This window comes from Corylus avellana, chromosome 9 (assembly GCF_965113065.1).
Source record: "Corylus avellana chromosome 9, dhCorAvel1.hap1.2, whole genome shotgun sequence".
NCBI classification, from domain to species: Eukaryota; Viridiplantae; Streptophyta; class Magnoliopsida; order Fagales; family Betulaceae; genus Corylus; species Corylus avellana.
In genome coordinates, this window is record NC_142498.1 from 18732494 (window position 1) to 18752976 (window position 20483).

The window sequence follows — 20483 nt, forward strand, 5'->3', positions numbered from 1 at the left end:
GCCCACCACCAAACCCCTCACCCACCTCCAAGCCCCCGACACCAGAGTATCCAAAACCAATAAAGACGATACCTTCAATAGTTTTGTCAAGGTAATAAAAATTATTTTGTGTGAAGAGTTATATTATTTTTTATGTTCAAAGCTTAAGTGTTTGCTTTCTATTTAATGGTGCAAAACACCCGATTTACATCGTAAGTTCATAATCCATTGAAGTTATTCTCTTAATCTAATCTATTGGTACCCATTGCAAAGGAAAATTTCATTTGGGCCTACTGTTTTTCTTTTCAGGGACAGTGAGTTGGTTTGCATGTGGTCCATCTCAAGTATTAGAATATATATATATAGATGATTGGTCTCAGTAATTTACCCATATTTTTATCATATTTTTTTTACAAATTTAATAGATTATTATCGACTATTAAATTTGTGAAGTCTACCATTAACTTATGTGAATTATATATAAGTTTACAAATCTAGTTGTTGATTTGTAAAATGAGATGGAAAAAATATGAAAAAAATATTAATACTAATATTTTGGAAAATGATAAAGACATATCTTAAATACAATTTTGGCCAAACTTTTCTCTTAAGTTTTTTCTTGTTGAGAAGGAGGTGTGATACAGTCACAACTTAAACCCACTTTTAAACCAAATTTCTCTCTCTTTAGTTTAAGGATCTCTCTCCTCCAAAGTATATAGAGCCCAAAGTAGATATGGACTACCAAGTCAGCCCCAAGACTGCCACCTGTGACACTGACTTTCCCTCCCTCTACACGCATGAAAAAGTATTTAATATGAAAATGAGAATATCCATCGCCTAATTTGATTTTATTTGTTAGTCTCCACATGTACGCTAAATGAATGACTTTAGAGAGAAACACATTCATCTATAAATTAAGTTATTTCTTTCTTTTTTTTTTTTAGAAATTGACAAAATATGGAAACAAAACATTTTTCTTTAAGCTTAAATTGGTTAATTTAGGGGGAAAATCAAATTTAGTTATTAGTTTTCATGCTTTTTTTTCATTTGAGTTTTTAATTTTGACAATTAAGTCTTTAACTTTTCATTTAGTTTCAAATAGGTCTCTAATTAGGGTTGTACAAGCGAATAACTATTAGCCTCAACTAACCATTATTAACTTCTATTTGTGTAACCTCTTTGATATGCGGTTAACCAAAATCGCTAACCACATACAAGTAGGCAAATGCGAGTGCAGTTAATAACCACATGTGAAATATGGATTTTATATAAAATATTAAAGCCTAAAAAAACCCACTAAAACAGGCCCAAAATATTTTATAAAATCGTTTAAAATAAGCATTAAAAAGAGGCCATAAGAAGGTTAAAAACACTAAAATATGTCAAAAATGCCCATTACCTTATAGGACGGTTAGCGATGTAGTCTTGCATTCAATAACCTCACGTTTAAACGGGCCGATTTAGTTACTTAAAAGCCATAAGTACCTAATAATTGACACGATTATAGACAATAACCACATCCACACCCTTAAGTAAAACCCTAGCCTATATCATACCAATGGAATTAAGATGCTTTTATATGTCAAGTGAAACAAAAATATCGATTTCATAGTTTATATTATACTTTTACAAATCTAATCATACATATATATTATCATGTCATAAGTGACGTGACGCTTTAATTGAAATGAAATTGGAGAGGAACCTATGCCATTTAATGAAAATAAATTATCTCAATTTCAAATATCTTATATTAATTAATTAACATGTCATAATAGGATTAAAATTCAAAAACCTCGGGCGCTGCCAGATAGTTACTAGGCCTACGCTGCTTCCGTTCCATTGAAGTTGAATATAATAGAATAGATTAATCAAATTAACCTTTTCCGTATCACGGAAACAAAACCAGCACGTTTCGGAAACAAGACAAAAGGCAAAAACAAATAAAAGACGCACATGTCGCAGGCCAATAATTCTCCGGACTCAAACCTAAATCTCCACGACAGGACGATCGATAGGGTTCCTGAATCCATGGACCAGAATAGGGTTTCATAGGGATTGAAAAAAAGAAAAAAACACGAAAGGTTTTAGGGGCTCGATTGTGTTTTGGTTCAGGGCACATGGAAGTGGAGGTGTCGGAATCGAAATCGATGGCGATGGCGATCGGGATGCTCCGAAGGGAGGATTCCGAGAAGGATCGGGTGCGCGTGAAGAGGAAGACCTTGCAGACCGTGCTCGAGCAGTGCCAGAGAGCTCTCGAAATGCTCAACACCACAAGCGGTGGCGACGATGACGAAGAAGACGATAGCGATGACGCCGGCGGTGCAGACGTTGATGAAGAGCAACGTGGCGAGGGCTCGGGGTCTCTGCGAGGTGACCGAGAGGCTGATGAGGTATGGAACTTTGTTTTTGGGAGGGATTTTATGGTTTTCTAGGGTTTGAGGTGTTGTACGGACAATTGGTTGTTGTAGTTTAGGTCTGCTTTTTGTTTGATGGATGAAAGTTGGGACATGAAAGGGAAATTTTGAGGTATTTGATGTATATGTTTGTTATGCCCAATCGGATTTGATTTTGGTGTGGATTATGGTGCTCCATGATGATATAATTTTTTTTCCTGATAAACGTAAGCAAAAGATTGTGGATTGAATCTCTTGTGTTTGTTTTTTGGGTTTGATCGGTGATTAGGCCTTTGATTCAGGACTGATTCATTTAGCAGGCCATAAGCTTCTATAGATATGCTCTTGTTCATATTGGGTGCCTGTATTGCAAACCAATATCTGATTTTTTTAGAATTAGTAGATATTCTAGAGGAATCCCTTTTTTGGACATCAATTTTCTGGCCGAGCTTCTTCTTCCTCCTCTTTCCCCCATCTCATATCCCTCTCTCTCTGCGCCATGTATGTGTGGGTGAATGTAGTGGCTTACCACTAGGAATGCTTTACAAAGAATGCTTGGGATGGGACTTACTGAATACCAAACTAGAATATGGACTCTATGTGTCGATTTTAAGTTTAAACCAAGGTTATGCAGTGTTGATGTTGTTCTAAGAAGAATGGCTGTGTTTCTGCTGCTGTTTTTTTTTTTTTTTTTTTTGATTAAAAGGGTATTTAGGTTGAGACCGGGTTGCCCTCAACTTGTTTTCCCGTTGGAGAGTGGAAGTCCTGAGTTTGGATGTTGGGCTTAAAGCCTTCTTGTTGTAATAGGAAAAATTATCACATTGATTAGACATATCTTTGATCTTAAAGAGGAAGAAGTGCCATTTGGGCTCGAGCCTGTTGCCTCAACTGTTTATATACTTCAATTTCAGTATATATTCAAATCTCTCATGCTCCAGAACCTTGTGTGATCCATTAGAAAGTTAAATAAACTTGTCAGTTTATAGCAGACATAATTTTGAACATTTATCTAATGTAATAGAAGTAAGCTGCTCTTGTGATCCCCTGATCTTGTCGTCTGGTCCAATGAAGCTATTAAATACTTAATCATGAATGTGTTCTACAATTTTGTGACTCAGTAAGAGGATAAGATATTGTAATAGGATAAGATATTTATCTATTGTAATAGAAGTAAGCTGCTCTTGTGATCCCCTGATCTTGTCGTCTGGTCCAATGAAGCTATTAAATACTTAATCATGAATGTGTTCTACAATTTTGTGACTCAGTAAGAGGATAAGATATTCTTACTTCTATATTGTAACTCAATATCCTCTACATCTTAGTGCAGTTGTGCGATCTTCTCAAGTCGAGGCTTGAATGCCCCGACTTCCTTGAAAAGCTAGAGTGTGCACAGGCATCAGTTCCACAAAATATTGCTGGTAGGCTTGCTGATAGCCCCCCTTTTCTGACTTTTTGTCAAGTACACGCAACTTATTTCTTCTTCATTTTGAAGTTCAGGCATTAGCAACTTTTTGCTTAGATTTATGATAGCCATATTTTTCTCTTGATGGCTTGGATGCTAAAAAGCTCTTGTTCTATAGCAGAAGAAGGTAGTTCTTGGGATATGGTTAATGAAAATGATTTATGGGAAAATGAAGATCTTGATTCGGAACAAGAGGATTACGTTCTTGTTAGGCAAGAAGACATAGTTGAGGGTATTGCCTGCTTCATGGCTGCATACTTATTGTCCCTAAAACAGACTAAGGTATGCTACATTTCTGCTCTTTTTGAATGGAAAGAAGCAAGCTGTTGTATGTTCTTGTTGTGAAAACGGCAAAGAGGCATAATTAAATCAAGATTAGCATGCTGCTTGTGATTTTTTAATGATTTTTAATTTTTCGGATGTATAGATTTTTTAGAATTACTCACAATCAGCATCTTGTTGGATTGCAATGATGGTTTGTTAACTGCAGATATTTATTTAGTAATCAATGTTGGTACAGTCATGAAGGGCATCACACTGCATTTTAGGGTCTCTACAGTGCACTTTTAGAGAAATATCATGCCAATGATGCCTTTAGCTTTTAATACAAATTGAGATTCGTTAGAATTTGTTTGTTATGTATGTGCTCACTTTAACATGTTCTTACTTCCTACTGGGTTTTACTATTTCACTGCCGAGTCCAATTTAAATTGACAAACTGGGCTGGGAAAAACTTCTACTTGACCTGCAAAATATTATTGATTTGCACTTGGGATCTTACAATCTTTTCAATTTAAGACCCATAAATATTTAAATGTCACTAAGCAAAAGTCATATATCAGAGGATGAGCCTTAAGGATCTGTTGTGGGTTTCATGTTAAATATTTGCAATCATTTATTGGTGAACCCAGGTTTATGCTTTTGACAAGGTTTTTTTCCGGTCTTGACTGTGTCACGATTTGAATAAAAAGGTCTATGCATGTCAAATAAAAGGAGGTTACAAAGAAAAAAGATGATGCTATGCTTTATTTGAAGAATCGGATGTTTTTTAAATAATTGACGTTTATTTTGCAGGATTTGACCCCTAACCAACTCCAGGATGGTAGGTTTGCTTGCCTTCCTTCTTGATCCATGCTTTATCTTTCTTTCAATATCCAATGAGAAATCCAATGAAAATATTTTTTTAGTTATCCTTCATTTGCTCATTCCAAATACAATTTGTGCACTACTTTTAACAGTTTTTGTTGTTGGAGATGTGGAAATAGAGTTCTGACATTCTCTGAATTCTCTTTTAGCACTTAGCAAGACATTCTCAGTGAAAAAGAAAAAGGGAAAGCTCCGTAAGGCTTGGGATGGAAGCAAAGTTATTTACAATGTGGCATCTTGGGGTGCAACTGCTTTAGGGTAGGTTAAGTGATATCCCACCTAATCCAATGATTTATATATATCCTGCCTCCATTATGTGGTTTGTCTTGGTTATGGTGTGGGCTCCTAGTGTGAAGCGTACGCTGTTGTCTGATGGGTTCCTTACCAAGTTCCAAGAATCTTACTTTGCGTTTTTGCGTCTTTGTTTGATTTATCAATCAGTGCTACTATATATTTATATTTTCTTTAATTTTTCTTCTCCAACAGGATATACCAAAACCCTGTAATTCTAAGGGCTGCAACGAATGCCTTCTGGACTTCTTGTCAAGTAATATCAAAGCTTCTATGATTTGCCTGTGCTGCATGGAGTAAAGTCGTGGTGTTAGGATTCTCGGTTGTATTTGTGGTGGTGCTAGCGTGGTGTTCTGCAAGTTGTATAACATTAATGGGACATGTTTCATAACCACTGATTGATTAATTTCTAGTCATGATTTTTAATCTTGTAAATATCTCTTTCTTTTGTAGCATTTTCAGGGTGCAATTCAAATTCATTTGGAAAAAAATCTCGTCTTTATTCTTGCAGTTTTGTTTTACTTTAGCATTGATGTATCCTATTGAGTCCAAGTTATTGTCCGATTGTTGGACTTTAGCACCAGGTTGTGGACAATGTATCTCATTAAGACATTTCCGTTGACTGTCGCCCTCCATGGGACCTTTGCAAACAGGTGGACAAAGCAACTTGCACCTGTTTTGAGGAGGCAGTAATGCCTGTTGGAATCAATGGTAATTAAGTGAAAAACTGGGGTGCAAATGAGATACCAAAAAAAAAAAATAAAGGCAGGTTGCTTTATTTAGGACTCTTGTCATTTGAGAAGTTGCAGGGGAAAAGTAATTAGGTACAAGATGCAAGCTTTGTCGTGAAGGGAAGGGAGGGTCCAAATAATTTTCTTTAAGGGCATCATGTTTCTTCAATTCGGAGATGCCTTATAAAATGGGTGGTTTGGCAATACGCCTACTATTGAAATGCATAGTAGGTGTTTGGTTTGTTTTGGACGACAAGTGGTTGAGTGCCTTCAGCTACCTTGTAATGTATTTCTTAGGTCGGACTGCAATCGTCCATTTTAATATGCAAACATCCTAGCTTAATCCAGAAGCAATCTTATTTCAATTCCTTTTTCGTTTCCTTTCTATCTCTCTCTTTTTTTTTTTTTCTTTTTAGTTGTCATTTATCTCCTTCGGAAAGATGAGCTCAATAACTTGGTAGCATTAGCTCAATTAAAAAATGGTTGAACAAAATTGATAAAGGCAAAGCCACTGAAACATTATAGAGAGATTACATAAAAGAGGGAAAGAATCAGGTATGGAAAATAAGTAGGAAAACAAAAACAAAACGGGAACCCTCTGAAGAGAGAGCAGACTCATGGTTCTGGAGCAGTCGAGTTGCTTGCTTCCTATACAAAAAGTTTGCAGCCCCAGCAGCTATGGAGACTACGTATGCAGCTTGATGACCAAAATGACCCACCTATATTTCAGCCGGCCAATGAGATCATCATCTTTGTATGTGTTCAACGTTACTTGAGCCCCTGTTTTTGCAAAGCTAAGATATATGCCTCCCCTCTCCCCTTCTATGTACATGAATAGGCTTAGTAGTAGTACGTGTTGTCCTTGTGATTGGGAGCACCATCCTTACAAAGAATTGAACGGACTTCCATCACAGATCTAGGCGGCTCCAGGTCCTTCTCTTGAACTGTATTTCCAAGCAGCTGCTGCATCTGTGAGGCAAAGGTATCATCCAGAATCTGCAATGTAAGGAAACCCCAGATATCAGAAGGGGGGAAAGTACAGAATGAACGTAAAATGACAGAAACCTTTTACTGGATCACACCTTTTTTTTTTTTTTTTTTGATAATTGGATCAGGCAGTTAAAGTAATATATAAATCTGATCAACTTTTAAATTCAGCAGTAATTGGAAGGAACCGACTATATCATTGGGCATATGCATGCAAACTGCAATCTGTTCTAACTGAAATTCAGTATCTAGATTACAACTAAATAACTGAAGCTATAGCACTACTACTCATCAAAGGAAAAAGGAGTTGTACTTACAGTTACTGCAATTCGTGAACCTTTATACCATGACCTATTCTCTTTTCTGTTCTCCAAGAAACTTAGAACATCCTGTGACAGAATATATATATATATATATATAATCGTGAAAAACATTAACCTTGAGACTGAATCTGGAACCTAACATTAGTAAGACGGATGCAATTAGCTTACCTGCCCCAGCCGGTCCCAGTAACCTCGACAGATTGCAATGAAAACATGAGTCTCAAAGACCGTATGAAGCTGACTTATTGTATTTGTCACCTGCTCTTTTAGTGGTTGCATTTTACCCCGTACATCAGATTCCACCACAGTTTCCTTTGAATCTTGAAGAATCTTTTTCAACTTTGTAGCATTCTGTAATTTTGTCTGGAACAACAAAAAGAAAGGAAGCAAATCAATGACGCAACAGAAATCCCAGCCAAATTTATATTTTCAGACAGGAAAAATTACTCTGAACAAAAGGGGAAAACATGGCTGCTGCACATAAATGCAGAAGAGCAGTTATTTAAGTCTATACATTTAGTTGGACTATAATCATAGGAATGCCCGAGTGTGTGGGGTTGCTTCTAACTCCAACAAGAAGAACATTACACGTGGACTATACGGTGTGCCGTTAATCATATATATAATCTTGCTGGCATTGTTATGGTAGATAAGCTGGAGGAAGACCCACAGCCTCCAAGTTTGAGCACACACTTACACAACAAACTGTACTTTAAGAACAGAAAATCGTCTTTGCACATTGTCAAAGATCTTTCATTTATCCTTACGAAAAAAATAGAAAAGAAACATGTCTTCTGTTTAGGTTATATAGTTTCATCTACTGTTTCAAAATATATATTGTATCTCAATTCATAATCAGTTATCGAATCATGTAAAATCCAAGCAAATAGTGTGTGATTTGAGGATGATACCCACATTCTCTGTAAGTTTCTCCACAACTGCTTGCAGATAATTTCTGAACTTGGCTCTCAACATCACTGTTACTTCACTGAGACGCTCTCCAGGAACTGTGTTTCCACCATTAGGGATGCAAGAACCCCATGACTTGAACTGAGCTTCTATTTTGGGGCGCAAGACATCAAGCATCCTCTTCATGGAATTCAGTAGAATTCCCAGCTGGAAAACAACAGAAGACTTTCAAACCAAAAGAATATACCTATCAAAGGAACCTTAAAGATTTGAGAAGTTACAACTGACCTCATCGGGAACTACATAGGGGCATACAGAACGTTTGGCAAGTTTTTGGACATACTTGAGGCCAAATTTCTTGGGCGCCATATTTTCCTTCACCGGCGACAAGACATCTGCATATTGCTTGTCTAAAGCTTCCACAATTGCCTTTTCAACATCAGCAATAGCCTTTTTGTCCAAAAAACGACGAGTTTAGTATATATAAAATTTTTAAAATCAATTAACATATTGAGCAAAACTTGAATCTTGTCTTTCAAGTTCTAGTGCTACATAAAGGCATTGGATATTTGGTAAAAGATAAATTTCTGTGCATATCTTGAATAAGACCAGAAAAGGTGAAAACACTTTGGAAGTTATGAGAATTATGAAATCTGCTTTGATATATAATTTTTTTTTGGATAAGTAATTCAATCTTATTAGAAGGCACAACCCAAGTACACAGAGAGTATATAAGACTTAAGAGGGATGCCCAATTGGGGAGAAGAGGAAGAACACAAATCTAAAAAATTCTTGAAAATTAGAAAAAATGAGAACTGATGAGAGTTTTGAATGCCAAAGCTTTTAATTCCATCACATTTCTCTCACAATCTTCAAACTCCTACCATTGCTTTCTCTCCAAATGAAAGATGAATATGTGAGAATGCAAATAGCAGTGTTATAAGATGACAAGGAAGACTATATATACATATTCCTTCATTTTTTTAAATTTTTTCCTCTTTATTTATATGCGATAAACAGCTGTATGGGACAGTGCAGTCCTTCCCTTGACAAGCAGGAATAACTTGCTCAATCTTTAAGCCCTTAACCTTGTTTTTGGCACCCAACCTCACTAGTCACTTAAAATTAAGCCTACGAATTTTGTAAGTCCATGACCAAGCAACAAGGCTAGTAACTAGTGTTACACAATGGCCAGAAATATATAAAACATATAAAAACAAAAGTGATTGCAACTCAACCAGCCGTGTACGCTATATGGAGAGAAAGAAATGCGAGATCCCATCATGACTGAGCTAGACATGTGTATACTATCATTCAGGATATCATGTTTTGTGTCCGTGCTAGAATCAACTCCCTACAGGGTCTCAATCCATCTCAAGAAAATAGATGGCTTCAAAGATCATGGGGAGTCCCGGAAGAGATATTTAGGAAAAAGTAGAGCAGTCTATGTTGGCTTCTTGAGTTGAGATGGGGTCCTTGAGATCCCCAGATCTTAATAATATTAGAGAAAACCTCACACAAAGTCGATAGTGATATCAGCAACCAAATAAGAAAATTAAGACTGAGAGATAAGGAAACCATCTGGACATACATTCTCCAAGCCAAAAATATATTCTGGCCATCGGCAAATGATAACCTCATAGTCGCTCAAAGTTTCCTTCAATCGGTCATACATTTCATCAACAAAAGGAGTAGTAGAATGTTGTGTCCTAACTCCCGACCATTTTACCTGCGAGTACATAACTTTCAGACAACCCTTGCATGCAGAGATTATAAAGTACAAATTGTGATTGGCAAAAAATTGAAGATTCAGGAATTTTCAAAGAATCATCTGTCATCATAGTCCTCCAAATTTTGGCAAAGATACGGAGTGAATAGCATATATTAATACTGGTGTTTAACATATGTACCTTATCTAATTTGCATGACTCGAGCAAAGAGAGACGCTTATCTTGTATCCATACCATAATATACAAGTGGAACAATTCTTTCGCATCAACTCCACCTTTGACAGGGCTGTGAAAGAACGTAAAATTGGGTTAGAACCAAGCAAAGTAATAACAACTATGATAGTAGTCCACTCTTTCTGGTATGAAAATATACTGCAGAAGAAGTAGCATTACCTGATATTCCAGCTGGAAAGATCCCTCTGAAAATCTGCAGTAGTGATAACAAGTTCTGCAACAGGAGGTGAAGGGCCCGTTGGGGGGCAAGCAATGAGGAAAGCACGCAATCTGTTGCAAAGCTCTGTGCTGTAGATGGCTGTAGACAGATTTGGGAGATCTATAAAACTGCACAATAGATATTCAAAATATTAGAATCCTACTTGTTTGGCATGAGATTGCCAGACAAAAAACCAAGTAAGAAACCATGTAGATAAGCAACAAGAAAATTGAGAACAAGTATGCAACAGTGTGAACTTAAGGATGATCCCCAGCCAAGACTGTGTTAGCCAATCATATCAATCAAAATGTCCAAGTGAGTTCAACATACTTTTAAAAAAATAAAAATAAAAGGAACTTAAGGAGCTATATATATATATATATATATATATATATATATTAAAAGCAATAAATCATTGCATTATGTTTATTTTAAGATAAGAAGGTAAAAATCGAGACATATTCAGATTCTTTAAGATTGAGTTAAATATTTATCATGTTGTTTTGCCCTCTTCAGTGAAATATTTCATTTTTCTGAGAATCAAATTGTTCCATTTAAATTTCTGCAACATTGCATAAAAGCCAAAATTTGCAGCCATGCACTGTCAAATGTGAAATCATACATTTTTAAGTTGAAAATTGGACTTTGCAACTTAAAAAAAAAAATCAATACATTACACACCATAATTCAGTCATGAATATTGTTGCACAACTACATAATTACTCCCATGGTGAAAAAGAGGAATTTGCATGACATTATATTTTTGTAGAATTAATGAATCAACAATTGACTAGTAGAAAACGTATATGGTTTTTGTATAAAATTTTATTATTAATATTACTTGTGATGGACAGTTCTCTGAATCTAATGCATATGATCAATACATGCTACAGATCTTACAGATAGAAGAGTAGACACTGCTAAGTATTCAGGTGACAACCTGAGGAACATACCTCGGAAGTATATGTTGATTATGGATCTCAATATCAGTAAAAACTTCATTCTTAATGTTCATGCAGAGGGATATCATCTTTCGGTAAGCAGTAGACATAGTAACAGTGTCCACCAAACAGCCTTCATTATTGTTGGTAACATATTCATCTGTCTCAGTCAAGTGCCTTCTTGATCTCTTCTTTGCAGCAACCTGAGGAGACACTAACTCTAATTAAAACAGATAAATGTAACTCATGCAAGCATCATAACGAAAAATGTCTGTCAGTCTCTCAGACCTGAAAATAATGGCATAAAGTAGTCTGAGCCTCAGGAGACAAGATGTCATGAAGAAGCGTATATAATTTGACAGCAGGTTCCAGTGCAGGCGCTGCTAGCCCAGTTGCAGGCTTGAAAACCTCCATGATACCCGAGGGCAAGGATTCATCAAGTGACTTGTAGTTCTCAAAAACTAAGGCGAGAATCTGTTCAATTTGATCCTTAGTTTCTCCCAAAATTCGATTCTGATGAGGCAACCAGAATTTATGCAAATTTGTGTTAGAAGAGGTATCAAGATCTGGCAAAGTACAATAAACCAAAAAAAAAAAAAAAAACCAATATAACAAAAATGTAAATTGGAAAATGAGAAAGATACAATGTAAACGATACAAAACAATAACATCAAGAACCATATAACAATAAGAAACAATTATTGTATGCTTCAAACTTGGAAAGTTCCATCCATACCTCTTGATGACTCAATGTGTTCTTGCTGTGGCCTTTCATAACAACAGGCATTAACAAGTCACACACCAAGGTGAGGCAGTCAGCTGTTGGGGTTGCCACATCCATGACATATGAAAGATATCTATTGACAATGCACATTGACACATCAATTCAGAGTAAACAGCCAAAGAACAAAAACTAGTTTTCAAAACTTAACATCCAATTACCTCAGCTTGGTGTATACATCAGAAACCCCATAGTATGAGGCAAACTCCGTTAAGAGCCACTTCCAAGGACCATGCAACAATAGGTTTCGTTGTTGAAAATGCTGAACTTTCATAGCAACCTCCAAAACTAGATCATATGCAACCGTTTCTGCGACAGAGCCACACTAGGACCAAAAGGAATAGCATATTATCATCAAGATATTCAGCAAGCCATGACATAATACAAAGAATCCATGTTCCCACTTTCAAACAATGAACGATTGTTCTTCATAGAAAATCCCCAGGTTCAAAAGGTGAGGAAAGGTACAACTTCTTTTTCATTTTTTTTGCTTGGGATATGGTGTGGAAGACTGTATCCTTAATTAAGAAAAATTTTAAAGGTTAAATAAATAAATAAATTGTTTCCTTTAAAATCTCCCACTATCTTATTAGAGGGCATGCATTTGATTGTCTAGAAGAAGACGTGATAGAAACATTGAAACAAATAATACGGCTACTTGCCACTCTGATTAAAGAGTTTTGAGCGATAATGATAATTATTAGAGCATATTTCACTATACCAGAAGATACACTATATCTCTATATGTTCAACTAAGTTAAATTCTACAGTTATTAACCAAATTGCAAAATTAATTACTCTCTCCGTTCCACAATGAATGGCCCAGTTGCTAATGCGCAAATAAGTAAGGAAATGCAAACATTTAACTTAACTTTCCAAAATTGCCCCTATAAAAGTAGTCAGCATGCAAATTGAGGCACATTTTTTGTTTTTATTTAAAAAAAGGTAGCATGGGAAAGTAATGCCTTGATGATGAGGGATTAAAAAGTAAATATATACTAACACCATATGCATAAAAAAAAAAATGGATTAGTTACCTCTTGCACCCATCAACTACCACTCATTTACACATTGCCCTCATGAAATACCACTTGTCCTACTCAACCTCTATGAACTACCATTTTTTAACAAAAACAATCCTCGTCGTTAGTCAAAATCGTTAAATCAGACAGAATATGTGTTTTTTATACATAAAAGGACAGAAATACCCTCATAAAAATACAAAAACTAAAAACTAAACAAAATATAAAAGTAAATAAAATTACAAAATTAAAAACTAAAAAAAAAAATTAGGGGTGGTCATCGTACCACCCCCAAGGCTGTCTTGTAAATAAAATTACCTTTTTTAATTTGTTTTATTATTTTCTCTCTTTTTATTTATTTATTTTTTTTAATTTCCCTTTCTTCTTTTTTACTTTTTTTATACTTCTCTTTGCTTTTTATTTTTCTGTGTTTTCCCTTTTTGAATTTTTTTTTAATTCCTCTTTGTTTTTAACTTTTTTATTTGTATTTTTAAACTCAAAGGGTATTTAAGTAAATTCAGTTTCTAAAATTCGGGTATTTTCGTCGTTTCATGTTTTTTTAACGATTTAATAGAGTTTTTCTTTGCTAACAAATGGTAGTTTAAGGCAGTTGAGTGGGACATATGGTAGTTTGTAGGGACGTACCTATCTAACAAAATAAGTAGTAGCATGTCTCACAGCCCATAAGAAAAAAAATAAAAATAAAAATAAGGTAGAATGTCTCAATCCTGATCTTTCAATGGTCATTTATATTAGCAACCTTCTGCTACATTAGAATAATATTTGCTAGTGCTTCAGATAAACAAATATCTTGTTGTGATTCAATTATGACTCAACAGCTTACAAACAACTCTTTATATACCTAATTCAATGGAAGACTATTCCAGTATAGTCACTCACCTTGGGTTGACCATGATCATCTGAACTAGTTGAATAATTTATATACAGCTGTATCTTGGCCACAAGCTCATGTTCTGGCTCACGATATACAGACCACCAGCGTAGCTTGTCAGCCTGCATTCAACTATAATATCAGCATCCTATCTGAGCAATTTACACCTCCAATTTATACTAATTTATACTTAAAGCAAACGTCAGGACCAAGAAACATTACCGGGTCATCAGCAACAGTAGCTACTTGAACAAGGACACGGCCAAACTGCTTCCCCTTGGAATCCTGGACTTCAACTAGTAGATCATCTCCTATACTATCTGGAAAGCTGTAGAGTTGTCAGTCTCTTTCTCAAGAAAATTTAGAAATACATAGAATAAACACAGAAAGAGAACATACAAGACATGGGTGTCACCAGATCCAGCTTGCATTCGGATTGCATCATCTTCAGGTGAACTTTTCAGCCTTAACAGACAAGAGTATGTTTCTGACGACATTTACAGGTGAAAAAGAAATATTGAGAACAAAAAGAAAGAGAATGGACCAGGTAAAGTATTACACACTACTATGAGTGTAAGATCTGAACATAACATCAATGCAAATACATCAATAAATCACAGAGTTTGCAATTTTTGATACCTTGCACAGCTTCATATGATGATGAGCTGTTGCGTAGAGTTGTTACGCCAGTTTTTAGGAGTCCAGACACCTGTTTTATATACCGAGTACCAGCATGTACATATGCCAAACTCTGACGTGAAAGAGAACCATTTGCAGGTAGACGCGGTACAGCACGAATCTTTCTTACAGCTTGACATCCAGAAGAAAGTGTTGACTGCAAATTGGAGAGGCGAAATCGAATGGATTCCAATTTAATTACTGGAGGCCTAAAAGACGTGATACTACAGCCAGTTGGTGGGTCCAGGGCCATTTTCACTTTGCGCACTGCACGATCAACAAGATTTTAGGAAGTCCCCTTACTAAGCACTTGAACAATGAGAAAGCCAGAGCTGAGATTAATAACCTACCTTGCACCCTCATCTTGCCAATGATTTTCTTAGGCTTTGGAGCAACCCCCTCACTGGCAAGCTCTGAAGTATGCTTCACCAATAATTCATCTTCTGATTGTAACAGCACTTGTCGTAACCTACAAATATATTATGTTAAGACGAGTAAGCATAAAACATTAGAAAATATTGTATGTTATGCAGTATCTACTCCTTGAGAAAGCTTCCACAATCTGCATAACTAGCAGAATCTTTCAATGGAAAATAGTTGAATTTCACATATCAGTAATAAACATGCGGCTAAATGTAGCTGAAAATATTAGCTTTATTGAATCCACTGAACCTTGAAGCCCAGAAAAAAAAATCCCATAAACCTGGAAGTTCCAATTTTAACTTCTGTAAGTTATAGATCTTAATTTGAAAACCATACTAATCTTTTGGTTATAAAATCCACAGATTTCTATAGTCTATTCCTGGGTCAATTTACTTTTAGAGCGACTTAAATTTTAAATGCAGAGTGATCCAAAAAGCTAAATTGCACAAGTGCCAGTCTGATTAAATATAGATCATTACTTTGCAAAAACCTAGATAAAGCAAGACATTGGCAAAGTAGTGTAGGACAGCACCACATTACAACATAAGTGCTTGTATGGACTCTAATCCCAGATAGGGCAGGCACGTTGGAAGAATTTATCCAGGAGAGTAGGATTCATTATATCACTTATGAAATTGAAATTTCAACAGGATAGATGCAGCAGTGAGACACAACAAAGGAATTAGAGGAATATACCTTAAAATAATAGGGAAAGCAGATATTACTAATAAGAAATTATTTTTTTGATAAGTAGATATTACTAATAAGAATGTAAATATGAAAAGCTATCAGGAGCAACTCAGAGTCAAGATGAATAAACTAACTCAAGAATGGAGCAATTAATCAAAATATCGATAATGAAAATTTGTGGGAAAGAAAGCAGGGGATGTATGGGGCACAGTAGGAGCATTAAAACCAGTTATGAGGGAAACAGAGTTCACTTTGATCCAGTGATTTAAATACATACTTTCTGGGTAAGGACAAAGTACTGACTGTTTAAATAAGAAATCTAGATGGGCTTTGCATTGCTGAGGAGAAAATAAGGTGAGGGTGTCAATATTCCCAATTAGTCATATTAAGAACTATTTTAGCTATTAATGGAACTATGCAAACCTAACAATAGTAGCTAGCCACAAGCAAGTAATGCTTTAGATGTTGGGATAGGTTTAGTGGTAATTGCTAATATACAAATAAGAAAATGCAATTAACTGGGTGCAATAAGATGCAAGAAGAGCCAGACTGCTAAGGCTGGCTAGAATCTATAGATCAATAAGAACCTATAGAAATTCAAATTATCATTTCTTACATTACAAAACCACAAATGAAGATTCTTGTTGTTGGCCACAAACATATAAGATACGGCTTATTGTAGATACTGAGGATGTAATTTTTTCCTATCCCCACCTCCCCACTTTCAAATTATAGAAAGTGAAATTTTAGAATATTGTTCTTTACAATGAATCCCTCCACCATCTATGCCTTCTGGTTTCACAGTTTCAGCTTAACAAAGCTAACATTCCTTATTTCCAGTTCCAGAAAATCATTAAAAAGAACAACCAAAAAAAAAAAAAAAACAGCCTGAATTAATGACATTAAAGATGAACAATAAGAAGAAGAGACTGAACCCACCCAAAAGCATCCCGTAATAGAGCACATTCATTTTCCAAGAACATTGGAGCTTCCATGCATTCCATTGCCCAAGCATGAAGACAAAGTCGCACGCATGCATCATATGCAATCACACCATGCCATGGCCCTAGAGCACTGAATTTAATTTACAAATCAAATATGAACAGTTAATGAACACAATTGATAAAGGCTCTAGATTTATCATCAGCACCATCTACAATTGTTGTGTTGGTTAGAAATACCTCGCATGAAATGTTGGGAGGCGAGCTGGATATGAACCTGAAGATGCACCTGCTTCTGAACTGGCTCTAGTTCTGTCATCGGATAATACAACAAAACTGCTTATATTTTCCAAAATTTATGATAAAAACTCGAAAATTCATTGTTAACAAACAAAGTATAATGTCCATCAAGTGAATACGTGCTTGTGAGATTCCAAGTTTAATGTGCATTTAAAAAACATGATTGGTTATGGCTTTAGCCAAAAAACAACCATCAAATAATGATACAAACCTTACAAACTGGTCGGGATTCCTATTTCCAATATCATTCTCCGGCTTAACACTGGATGTGGTTTCTAACGTATTTCGATCCTTTTTGGTTGAAACTTCACATGAACCCGATACTTTAGATGCATGACTTCTTTCAGAACCTTGTTTAATTTCATGAACGGAACCACAAATAGGAGGGGCACTGGGAACATCATCATCTTCATCAGAGAACTTTTCATTCTGCAGGTTTCTCGAACGCAAATCCTGCGAGATGGACCAATTTAGCAAAGACAGTAAATAAGATTCAATTGACAGAAAAAATGCAAATGCTGAACATGCAAAGAATACAATGGGGATACTATTCTTTAAATCTAAACACACAACATCGACAAAGTCATGTATTATCCAACAAACAACAAAAATGAAAAGTAAACTTAATGAAGCATCACAAACCTTTTCAGCAGCACTTTCCATATTCACCCGTGATGGCACACTGGAAGCATATCCCTCTGAAACATAAGCTCTAGCCCGGGGCATGGCACCATTGATGCTTCCCACTTGCGTAGTAGAAAATTCCGAGCTAGCAGCAGAATCTGAAGACTCGTCCTCCGTGTAACCATACTGCCCAACTGGGTACCTCCCATTTCCCTTCACCAACCTCTCCGCCACATGCCCTTGTCTCCCTGCCACCGTTTCCATCGACGAACTGACATCAGAGTACATAGAATCACTAGCATACTGTGACCGCCTCTGCGCCAGGTTCCCATGTCTATTAGCAGTAGTACCATTGGGAATTCTATCATCTTGTGGCGACGAATCCAACGAATATCTACCTCCATACACCTCCTCCTCTGAATCAGTGCTCATATCATTTTCAGAATTCGACCCACTCTCATCTGCATCGCCACGTAAAGTTCGAGATACAGGTATGGCATTTGAGGGCAAATGCCCGCTTCTGAATTTTGACGGAGGGGGCAATCCGAATCCCCTGCCACCACCGTTGCGAATGCCGGTAATGGGATCGATTCGAGGTCTCAGACTCGAATTCGGAAATGCACCATCCTTCTGTTAGAAACGAAACCCAGAAGATTAAATTTTTAATTTTTATTTTGATTTTGAAGAAAAAATTACCAACAATTTAACACACGCCCAGATCCTAACACACTATGAACAAGCAAAACTCACTAAGGAAAATAATGGAAATAATTCACAGGAAATCGAAAATAGCAACAACAACAACAACAAAAAAAAAAAAAAAAAAAAAAGGGAAGGGCAATTGAGTTAGTGGAGCTCACCTCTCTAACCCATCGAAGCGCATTTCGATCAAGACCTTCCGTGAACATGATTCCTAGGGCTCTGCCTTCTTCACCTGCACCCAAAATCAATTCCCAGTCACTTTTCATACCCAAAAAAGAAAGAAAAACTGAACAAAGAACTCAGATACTAGACACACAGGGATGATAGTCCTCCAAAAACGAAAAGAAAAAAAAAAACAAGAGGAACCCAAATTTACCCACATATGAATCGAACTTCAAGGCTTCACTGCTGCAGGAGCTGAAAAAAGAGTAATGCCAAAAGCGAAAGAGAGAGAGAGAGAGTTGAAAGGAGATCAACTTAGAATATTTAACAATACGGAGCAAGATTTGAGAAAACGAAAAGGTTTTTCCTTAGCCCGAAAGCTTTCTCTGCTCAGCTGTGAGAGACTGAAGAGGCCCACAAAAGCGCTATGCAAGTCTTTACTGGGTTTTGTTTTGTTACTCTCTCTCTTTGTGAGCTTATTAATTATTTAGTAATAAACCTTTTTGGTAGATTCCCTCAAATTCAAATTAAAAATATCCCCAAAACGGCGTCGTAATAGGTTACTAAAGAAACGGAAACTCCTAAAGAGTCGGGAAAATAAAGCCCACGTTGTGACGTTGGTGTGATCACTGTAACGGGCAGTCAACGTGGCAAAAGGCCTCGGTTCTGTTTTGGTTTTTTTAAAAAACATTAAATAAGTCGAACGTTGTAGTGGGGACGCGTTTACTCTAAATTCCCGCTACGCAGTACTCACATGGAGTGGTGGGTCCCACGTGGCCCATATTTTTCTCCCTTCTTTAGCCGGCGTGCGCCGTGTCGTGTTGTGTTGCTCGTCGGTTGTGTGGTTTTTGTGTTGTGGGCAAAATCCCCAAAACGCCCACTGTAAAATAAAAAGTAAAAACCCCATAATTTTGACTATACGCTGATCCTAAGAGTCAGCGGGCAGACGTGTTTCTTATGTGTTAACAGTCCCAAGTTTGTTTTTATGCAACATCAACGGCTCCAAGAGCATCATTGATTTGTGAGTAAAGGGTAGCAACTTTAATTTGAAAAAAATTTGAACATGGCAGCAGCTGCATGTGTTCTTTTCGTTGTTTATTTTTGATGATCCAACGTTTAGCTGGTGCATGGCATTAGGATGGGGCCACCCACCACCTACCTATAAGTACTTGCCAAACTGCCAGAACAAGTCAAGGAAAGGGATAGAGAACGACAATGACGCCTAAGAGTCCACAGATTAATGGAATTTTGGGCATAATTTAATCGGGGGTCCAAAAGGGATCATGCAATGAGAAAATGATGGGCAGCTCGGGATGGACTAATGGGTCCCGTTACATGAGTAATTATTATTATTATTATTTTTTTTTTCAATTTGAATTTGCTGGTGAAGTGAAAACCAACAAACATTCTTCCAGTACTTTGACAATCGGTGCAAGTTGGGTTGGGTGGATTTGGCAACCCACTACGAGATTGCCCAATTCTTGATTTTAGAGTATCATGTAATTCAAGTTTGATCATTATGACTATATGAGTATTGTTGCATACTACATCCTCACTTTACTAGGTTGACGTGCGGCTAATGAACACTATCACATCAACTCAATAAAATATAAATACAGTAATGTTATAAATCATACTTTTATCTTACAATGTTAACGTGACAATTTCAACCAACCTTTAGATTAGTCTTTATTAAAGAAATTAAAAAAATTCAATGGTTGATAATGACTACCACATTAGCATTGTGAGATAGTTATAATATAAAAATGTGGCATATAACATTATTCAATTTCAAATAATAATATTAGCTCTATATTAGGGAGTATTTTTTGTTTTTTATTTGAAAAAAAAAATAAAAAAAATTTGATGCGACATTGAGGTGAAATCTATTTTTGTGTTTTGATTGTTTATTAATATTTTTGTGTTTCAAAGTATGGTTT

The 20483-nt window shown here is 36.2% G+C and overlaps 2 protein-coding genes across 3 annotated transcripts; one reads left to right on the top strand and one right to left on the bottom strand.

The window, feature by feature from the left end:
- The first annotated feature begins 1871 nt into the window (after positions 1–1871).
- Positions 1872–5780, top strand: LOC132190405 (RING finger protein). 2 transcript variants are annotated; one of them, XM_059605384.2, is made up of 6 exons: positions 1872–2372; positions 3703–3793; positions 3956–4119; positions 4912–4939; positions 5133–5241; positions 5470–5780. In XM_059605384.2, the coding sequence occupies exons 1-6, from the start codon at positions 2100–2102 to the stop codon at positions 5549–5551; spliced, it is 747 nt and encodes a 248-aa protein (XP_059461367.1). In that variant the 5' UTR covers positions 1872–2099; the 3' UTR covers positions 5552–5780. The 2 variants fall into 2 exon arrangements, with proteins under 2 accessions (XP_059461367.1, XP_059461368.1); XM_059605385.2 differs by having other exon boundaries at positions 1873–2372; positions 3959–4119.
- A 737-nt stretch (positions 5781–6517) lies between these two features.
- Positions 6518–18973, bottom strand: LOC132189300 (pesticidal crystal cry8Ba protein). The gene is made up of 23 exons (XM_059603970.2): positions 18762–18973; positions 18540–18613; positions 17698–18309; positions 17267–17508; positions 16996–17067; positions 16754–16888; positions 15052–15170; positions 14663–14968; positions 14423–14510; positions 14246–14351; positions 14032–14145; positions 12271–12434; positions 12065–12185; positions 11617–11841; positions 11341–11531; positions 10348–10515; positions 10135–10240; positions 9816–9953; positions 8513–8674; positions 8231–8431; positions 7484–7678; positions 7310–7381; positions 6518–7001 (listed from the first exon to the last, which is right to left on the bottom strand). The coding sequence occupies exons 2-23, from the start codon at positions 18585–18587 to the stop codon at positions 6846–6848; spliced, it is 3741 nt and encodes a 1246-aa protein (XP_059459953.2). The 5' UTR covers positions 18588–18613; positions 18762–18973; the 3' UTR covers positions 6518–6845.
- Between the last annotated feature and the right edge of the window lie 1510 nt (positions 18974–20483).